We start from the raw sequence: 9,705 nt of genomic DNA on the forward strand, positions 1-9,705 counted from the left end.
ATATATAGCCGGATCATCCATTAACAAAGATAGCTGCATGGTGCTGATACATTCAAAGTGAAAATAGGCCATTCCGACGACGATTGCCAGTTATGGCAATAATAGGTCGTAACAAAGTGCTCTTTACATGAAATATCCATTTCGCTCGCGATAACTCTCTTTATTGCGTTTTGATCAACCCGGGCGGGCAAGTGACTGTGAGCGGCTACATTCAGAAGTGAACATAGTCAGTAATGTTTTATGTCTGGTAATATTCCATTTTCCCAGAATGTGACTTCAGTCTAACGGTAATACTTTGTGCTGAATGTTATCGGGTTCAGTCGTCGGGAACATATTAACCTTGTAGGAGGAAGAGTTAGATCATCCGGTTTGATAAGGGTTGTACAATGTCATTTTACAATCACGCGTTCTGATTGGTCCGCCAGAGATATAGAATTACGCTAATGAGGGTTTTACTGTGATATTTTATAGTCACGGGTCACGATTGGTCTCATGGATGTACGTTAATAAGGATTCTACCATGACATTATACAATCATGTAATCTGATTGGTCAGCCAGAAATATCAATTACGTCAAACCATGTCGACGCTGATGGTCGCATTATCACTTCTTTCGGAAACGGACGACACTGGGCCAAATTGAAAAAGAGCATAGGACATCTCAGTTTGCCATTTACTCGTTCACCATGTAACCTTGTAGAGGTTTTATTGAAGCCATGGCTGTGAGTTGTGTCACTATATCGCCATGCCACTCATTTCATACCGTAACATCTGCATATTGTCTTCAGGGCACACTTTAAAATGTACCAATTACTTGATATGAAGAATATTTCCTTGCAAATGTTGCATTCTTTTTCTCTGGAGAGATGCACCTTCAGATCCATCCATGGCGAGTTTTTACCCACCCATTGGACCCCTACACCCAACACGGGCTACAGGATCTGATATTGCTTGGACATAGGGGACTTATCAGACTTTTTACAGGAATCTGTATACAACTGACTGTGTCGTAAATCGAAATACACTCCCTCGGTCAACATTATCAGCAATGGTTTGTTTAGGTTAATATTAAAGTTGAATTTTCCTGGTAAACTGATCCGGGTTTTGTTTTGTCCCTGTCGGTACCATAATCCGGATTTTAGTGGGTCCCTGTCGGTAACATGATCCGGATTTTAGTTGGTCGCTGCCGGTAATTGATCTGGACGCCTCAGGGCGACGATAGCACATGGCTGATGTTCACTGCTGTAACTGACTATTGTAGGGATGCAAGTGGCCAAGAAAATTTAGTAGTATTGTAGTATGAATATTAGTTACACTGATGGGCACCTTTTGCTGTGCTTATTAAGTTTAGTAAATCTATACTTAAATTGAGTTTGGGAAAATTATCCGTTTTGCCATGTCAGACACGTGGTTTCGTGTATCATATTTTCGTCATTTACTACTGGAATAAAATAACTGTGCCTTATTTGATGTTATGTCATTTTTAATGCACAAAGAAAATAACATGTTTTGTGGTGTTTTCCTTAATCAATGTTTAACTGTTGACAGGGTAGCATGGACATCTCTATGATTTGACACTAGGACCTTGAAGAGATGTGGTGTGAAAAGTGAGCTCTCAAATTCAGTATCGTGTGTGTCCACTTTGGGCGTTGATGAAGGCTTGACAACGCACAGACGACACTAAGAGATTGAAGAAAGCTTGAAGAATGTTGCTCCATGTCTGAACCAACGCTTGTCCCAATTCAGCTAACGTCAGTGGCTGAATCTGGGCTTGACGTAAACGTCTCTCCGTTTCATCCCAAGCGTACTCGATAGTGGATAGGTCATGAGACACAGCTGGCCAGGGAATGTTCTACTGTCTCAGGAATGTTCTGCTGTAGCAACACGAGCAACATGTGGAAGGGAATTATCTTGCTAAAGCGTGAAGTTACGTCTCTGGCCTTGAATGAACGGCTGCACATGAGGCCCACTGATCTGTTCCCTGTATTGCAAACCCGTCAGATTGTGTCCGGCCATCAGATGTGATGCTCCACCACACCATAACGCTATCGCCACCAAACTGTCAACGTTGCACAACGCACGCGTCAGCATACCGTTCACCTCGACGTCTGTACATCCTTGCTCTGCCACCTGAGCTGTCCAGATGAAATCTCGACTCATCAGTGAACTAAACACCATCCCAATCATCAAGACGTGCCTGTCGGTGACGTTGCAATAAAACTGGCCGTAATGCCGGCCGTCGGGTCGAACGTGTGTGCTTCCTTGGTTCTGTACAGTCCTGGAACTGATTGGACGTAAGCCAGGAATGGTCCGAGCAATCAAACTGGCAGTCTGGAATCGATTCCTTAGATGACTTCTCTGAGAGGCATAATTCAGGGAACAGGGAACAGTTTACCACGTCTCATGCGACTGTGGACATACCTACGTAGGTGAAACACCAAGACCCCTCAAAATTCGAATCAAAGAACATGAGACCTCAGTATCCAAACTAGACTCAAAATCAGCCCTTTCAGATCACATCAAAGACAATCCCCACCACAATATCCAGTGGGACAAAACCCAAACCCTAACAACCAACCTCAAAGACTATAAACTTAGGAAACTCCAAGAAGCCATCTACATCAAAAGACTCCAGCCATCAATCAACCGTGACCAAGGTTACTACGTACCTCCTACGTACTACCAGCTCATTAAAGATCCTCATCATCGATAATCCCCCATTTATGTATACAACGCATCATCCTCATAATCACCTATTTTTGAAGAAGAAGAGGAAGAATTTTTTTTATTTAGGTGTCACACAACGTACATTCTCAATAGATTAAATATTACACCTATTCACAGTACGTTGTCCGGCCAGAAATGGCATATGGGACACTAAATTACAATAAAAAGTCTTTAAGAGCGCTAAAGCGCTAAACTATAATTAAAATATATATGTATATCACAGGATTCACTTCCCATTGTGTACTTTGCAGGCTTCAATTGTTAACGCGTTCATTTAAGCTCTAGTGTTGTTATTGTGTCTGGCTTCCAGCCTTTGTGTTGTTATTGTGTCTGGCTTCTTAATCCCCATTGTACTGTACAAACATCTGCCCTAACTTGAATATATGCTCCTTCGTCCTTATGCTGTTCATCACTTGCTTGATAATGGTGTTAGAACCTACACCGAAACGTCGCTCTCACAGCAATAAAGAAGTTGTTCATCCATATATTGTTATCCTTCCCCTGATTCCTTAGATGGGTCATCCGAATGTGGTTGTCCCGCTAACGTGACGTCACTCGTGGACAGCCGGTCCGAGGCAAATCTCTTGTACTCCCATTATGTTGAAAACGTCAAAAAGATGTCGAAAAGATTAGATCGTGTCATCAATGCAGGTTTCAGACAAAGTGCTTCGCTACATGTTTATTTAGGGTTGTTTTTATAACTTTTCAAATAACTTCTATTTAATGCAATTTTATGTTATGCACAGTTGCTTTTTTCCGTTAGTATGTTTAGAGATAAACTGAAATGTATACTGTCGGAAACAAGTAACTGTGCACAACATAAAATTGCTTAAGTATTCTCCGTGTGTAGAAACTACTTCAGACTACTTTCCAGTAACGTTTTCTACATTTTCCTTTTCGAATAGGTTTACATTATTTAACCAGCAACTATAAATCGTTCACACTTCAACGAACCCAAGTGACGTTGAGTTTATACCAGGACAAAAGGACTCACTGGTTTTATCTCGGGATATCCGTGAAACAAGTTAAACCTGTATGTTAAACATGTAACACGATCTACACGTAACAGTATATTGGGAGACAACCATTGATGCATATACATGTGTTATATGGCTGCACTGTCCCTGAAATAACTATTTCAAATAGCGAAAATATGTTTAAGTTCCTTAGAGCAGCATAAAGTAGCCCGAAAACTGAGCGAGTTAAGTCGAGAACAACAACATGAAAATACATTAACAAGCTCAGGTGGCATTTACAATTACGTTACACATCAGTGGTCTTTCCCTTTACAGCTAATCAGTGTTCAAATAAAGTATAAATAGCTATTTACTGTTTACGTCCCTCAGTACAGGCAGTTGTTGAAACTTTCGGTTTGAGCTGTTGACATTTACCTTATGAAAACAGGGAAACATGATAGCAGATCCAAGAATAACGCCTGGCGAGGGCCGACTGTTATGAAGGCCTGGCTGACATTTGCCCACATTGGAGTTGGTGGTTATCAGGGTGTGAATGACAAATGGGGAATCTCATGATGAGGTCTAGCGAGCGTTGGTGGCTGTCGACATGTCGATGAGAGTTGCACATATGGGAGATTCTCCCTATATCGAGTTTGTCCATTGTTAAAACATATAATATACTATGACGAGAAATTATTGTCGTTTTTAGGAATATGTTTAATTGGATTTCTAGTATAAACAACCGTGACCAGTTATCAAGTGCTTGGTTTCATTCAAGAGAAACAACTCCGTTAATCATTTTCATTAGTTTGCGAAGAGTTATGCCCCTTTGTTTACTTTCTAGCAGACGACATTTTCAGTGATCCTCAGTATGGATGATTTAGAGAAGGGAAGTTGATTTTTAGAGTATTATAACAAGGACATCAGATCAGCTAAAGTGATTTCAAGTAGAACAGGCATCCCTTTGTCCACTGTTTATCGTGTTTTGAAAAATATTGCAAATGGATATGGCATTGAGCACCAGGGAGGCGCAGGTAAGCCCAGAAAATTGACTGTCGGTGACAGGAGGCGGCTTGGTATTCTTGTTTCTAAAAACAAACGAAGGAGTTTAGAAAACTTAAGGCTGGATATGATTGATAGAGGAACTGTGGCTGTCTGTAAGGAAATGATTAGAACTGAGCTGTGAAATGGGTTGGCAGAAAAGTCGAGGAATTCCATCACCGATCATGAAACCTGAACAAAAGGAGCGAAGGTTGAACTGGTGCTTACAGCATAGAAATTTTAACTGGGACAATGTAATTTTCTCAGATGAAAGTTCTGTGTGGCTGTTTCCTAATACACTGAAATTCTGGACCAAACAAACTGAAAAACCTTTGTATCAGCGCCCACAGTACAGTCCGAAAGTTAACGTGTGGGGTGGCATATTTGTGTTAAGGGCAACGCCCCCTCTGTGTATTTGAAGGAATATGAACAGTGAGCGGTCCAGATATTGCTCGTGGGACATTTTATCGTTCAAAGCTCCATCTGACCCAAAATATGACACGTGTTCTAAATGGAAATGTCTTTGAAGGATTTTCCAGCAGGACAACAACCCAACTTCTTTGACATCATTTAAAGCATTCACTGGAGGCCTGGTTCGAAAATAATAAAGACCCAAAATATGACATTATTAGATTGGCCAAGCTATAGCCCTGACCTAAATCCAGTAGAAAATGTTTGGAGTCTTATGAAGGAAAGTGTCAATAAGAAAAATCTGACAAATATTGCTGAAATGAAAGAAGAGGTGGTCCGATATTGGGACGACAAGCGAGTTTCCGCTAGCGTCATAATTTGATCATAATTGTAATAATTAATTGTGGACGAAAGGGAAATCCCCTAAAAATGCTTAGCGAGTGTTGATGAGGTGTTGATGACAGGTGCTCAAATGGACAAACCTTCCCCGTGATGCCGGGCGAGTGTTCATATTTGTTAAATGTCTTGCTTGCGTAGGTTATTTACATTTGACATTAAGGTACTTTGTGTTTGACATAGATTGATAGTATCATCTTAGCTGTGGATTCAATATGACTTGATTAACAACCCTATTCTGTCATCTGGTGATGTGTTTGAGTGTATGGCGCTGAAACGTGTTTTCGATAAGATAAAGAGGATTTTGACTGTTATTAATATGGTGCTTAATGGCATACGGTACAGTACAATTGATTTTGGATATTCATCCCCTCACAACAGCAGAAAACAACACATATCTACATGGATGAAAACGTCCCACAGACATGCACCAAATCTCTGATCATGATTTCGAATTCGTGCCCAGAAGAGACTCCGGAATATCATTGGTCCCAGTCGGCATGTTTGAAGCAGGTTCATGTTTTGGTTAGCCTACTGGCTGATTAAGCCGCCTCGTAATATCAGTATCAATACTAATATCAATATCAGTGGTTTGTGGCCACCTAAAAATTACATCACTTGACGTTGAAGCTCCCATGTTGGGCCCCGTCTGCTGTGACTTACTGTTCAAAGTGCGACTTACCGACATGTCCATGAACCCTGCTATTAGCGATAAGGTTATTATTTTCTGAATGCGAAACCAGTAAACTGTTTTAGAGCACGTGCAAACAAGGAAAATAGTGGCTGATATGAATAGATGAAATGCCAAATTAAAATATGATATTAGCTTTGACATTGGTCACACAACTTCCAGGAAAAACTATTCGCCTGTTTATCTCGGGTGTATTTTCACGCATGAGAGCCATTAAAGTGTGTGTACAATGCATTTGGTTCCACCTACTACACGGGTATACAGAACTGTGATTGGTGTTTTTTCCGCCTGTTTATCTGTCAGGAAGAAGAATGTTGTTAAAGATATTAGCTTTACCTGCAATTGCATTGTGTAGACAGAATCGCGTGAGTGAGTGAGATATACAGCTTTACGTCGATTCTAGCAGTGGGATTACCCATATGGGGAGTAGACCTTCGAACCCGTTTACCACAGGGCTACCCTGCCCATTTTAGTGACATAATACTATATGCATGGGAATCTAATCACTGCCAATCATTCTTGTTGCTTGATACATGTGTTTGCCAATAACAGGTATCGTTGCACATTTAACTCAGTGGAAACCACGTCTGAACGAAATTACAGAGGTACTTGTACACGTTGAGATATGTACGCCATCCCTTGATTGTTACATTGTCCTTTCCTTTTGGTCTTCTAAATACCCATCTCTGTGTGGTAAACGTCGGGATGGAAAACGTTTCAGTATGGCTTGTTTGTATAAATGGCTTGTTGTTAAAGAGTTACTTGTGTACACGACACGAACAAGCGTTAAGTGAGAATCACTTGCCCATGTGTTTAAGCTCGGCAGTCGAGGAATACTGGACGACGTACGAGAACATCGAAATTTATCCAGCATAATCCAGTAATTCCACGGTACTGAGCATCTCGTGCATGCAGTGTTATGTTCATGTCTCTTTAGAATCGATCCATTTAACATGTAGACAAAAAAAAGGAAAAAGCACACACAACTGTGCTGCACTTGTCGACTGAATGCCTTCTGTACAACCTTGAACGTCATGACCATGTATAGGCGGTAACGTGTAAGCTCGGTTTGCCGGTTGAACGCGTAAGCTTTGCGTTATTCTTCAGGTTTCTGTCAAGACACTGTCCCTAGATATCTTGATAATAGTAAACACTCCTACCCGGCAAACTGTATCAAGATGTGTATGATGTGCAGTTATTTTAATACAGTTAATAACCTATCTGATGACCCTTAAGCAGGATGGTTGATCTAATGCAAGTAGTTCTTATAGAAGCCAAAAATACATGCAAACGTTAAGCTTTCGACAAAACATTCCAGGAGATATTTGAAAGCTTCATAACTGTGCGTGTCCCTCCTGTGTGATGTTGTTGCAGGCGTATCAACTGGAATAGGTGTTGTAAGGCTCTATATAAGTTTGGAAATTCCTAAGCTGTTATTAATCACGTGTTGCTGTTGAAAACAGACTGATGTGGAGTACATAACCAGGAATAAGAGTCGACAGTGGATTGTGGACGTGATGATATTGATACGGCAAAGAACATAGTAAACAGATTTACTAACAACAGAATTAAAGCTTTGTGAAGCTAATTTACAGGAAAACGTAGACATAAACAAGTAACAAACAACTATGTATTCCCCAACAGTTATGGCTGTAGACTTTTCAGCGGCTCCACTCATGAGAGTTTGTATATATCGTGAAACACATTCCCTGTAAATGAGAGATGTGGACAGTCCAGTTACTAATTTACAGCTACTCAGGTAGCGCTCATGTCGGGATACAGAAACATACGCTGGTTGTGCACGGATGACACTCTGTTGTCCTAACATATGTGAAGGGTTATATTACATCCCTTCTTTATTATTACGACAATACTCTATCACGCACTATAAATTGTTGAGACGACTTCATCGTTGCACAAAAATACCTCGGTGGAAGAGATCAGCGGGTACTGAAAACAAGCAAGACCGGTATTCAAGTTGAATTTATTAACCTAACTGAGACAAATTGGTTATGTTGACACAACAGCATAAACTTAACTACGACACAGAATTCCGTTGTACACAGATTTTGTCTCTTTCACTCTCAGCTGTGGACTATGTAAGAAACAAATTGTGAGAACACAAGTATACTATAGTGTGAGTTGCTAGCGCCCTTGCGTTTTGTTTCGATACGACGTGGATGCTTGAAGTCTATGACATCACACGCTGTGTAGGAAGACATACACTGGGATGTGTGACTCTGCAATGAAGATCTGGAACTTACTGGTCTGTGTGTGGATAGGCGTTATCCGTGGAGCTCTGCTAGATAATGGTGAGTATGAGTGTATTGTGAAATGTCTACCCCTCAAAGTACATTGGTTTTACCAACCAGAAAACTTACACATACAAATACCTTTTCCGTATTAAATGGAATAATATTAGTTGAATGCTTTATAAGTTCCACAGTCATTTAATGCACTAACTGGCCAAAAATAGTTAGGGGGATATATGTAAATTTTGAAAATTATGAACAATGATCTATTTATTCATTGACACACTGATAAAATATCAATAATAAAAATACCAATATCCCTAACTTATTTTGTCTAGTATATATTTGACACAACATGCTTATCATTCATCACGCTGAATACCCGGGTTTGATTCCCAAACGGACACAAAGAATATACTATGTGAATCCCATTGTTATCCCATGAATACGTAATATGGTATGCGTTGTCGTAATAATAGACACTGATTGGCGATTTTAGTACCCTGTGATTCACTGATTGTGTGTTGGTACGATACCTGAATAATGGGATGTGAAAACTTATTATGATACTTGGCAACGACCTCAGGTCATAGGAGAAACCTCACTCGAAATTTGAATGATGATTGTTTTGTTTCCGTAGTTGAACTTGTACTGACGAGCTCACCACCAACAGCAACAGACGGAGAAAGTTTCACCTTGATTTGTAGCCCCCCGTTTGGTTCTGCAGGAAACGTAGCATGGTTGCAGAACAATGCATCAAAGGTCATTACGCAATTCAGCATGAATTGCTCTAAGCAACCAAACTCTGCGGGGAATAACATCGACCGTTTCAGTGTGAGCTGCAATGACACGATCCACAGTATAGAGTTTAGATTCAACTCCACTACAGACCAGGGAGGATGGCAGTGCGGGAAGCTTGTAAACAAGACCTACATATACCCGAGAAGCAACATTTATAATATAGGTGGGTATGACGTATTCAATGTATTTCATAATACAGTAGTTTGTCAGCAATGTAGTCATCTATAGCCAGAAAGTTGATATAACACGTAAAGCTCATGTCAGTGTCAGACACGTTGCTGGTCCCGTCATGTCAGCTCAGTTTTTACCAACATCGACCCGGTGTATGGAGACTACATCCGAATCCGGCAAAATGGCGTCACAGAAAGGCAGTTCTCATTGAGATGTACATATCACATCTTGACTCCCAAGAAGTATACTCATCATGTAC

General features: G+C 40.6%; 1 protein-coding gene across 5 annotated transcripts in view; it reads left to right on the forward strand.

The window, feature by feature from the left end:
- Positions 1–8,230: 8,230 nt before the first annotated feature.
- Positions 8,231–9,705, forward strand: part of LOC124290008 (cell wall integrity and stress response component 4-like) — an 81,370-nt gene continuing 79,895 nt past the window's right edge. For 2 of the 5 annotated variants that reach the window (XM_046726683.1, XM_046726684.1), the window contains exons 1-2: positions 8,306–8,534; positions 9,115–9,438. In XM_046726683.1, coding sequence (XP_046582639.1) covers positions 8,453–8,534; positions 9,115–9,438 — 406 coding nt within the window. In that variant the 5' untranslated portion in view covers positions 8,306–8,452. Of the gene's footprint in view, positions 8,535–9,114; positions 9,439–9,705 lie in introns of all 5 variants that reach the window. The other 3 variants (XM_046726686.1, XM_046726685.1, XM_046726688.1) reach the window with 2 other exon arrangements.

This window comes from Haliotis rubra, unplaced genomic scaffold (assembly GCF_003918875.1).
Source record: "Haliotis rubra isolate DU_JTF1 unplaced genomic scaffold, ASM391887v1 Scf454, whole genome shotgun sequence".
Taxonomy (NCBI): Eukaryota; Metazoa; Mollusca; class Gastropoda; order Lepetellida; family Haliotidae; genus Haliotis; species Haliotis rubra.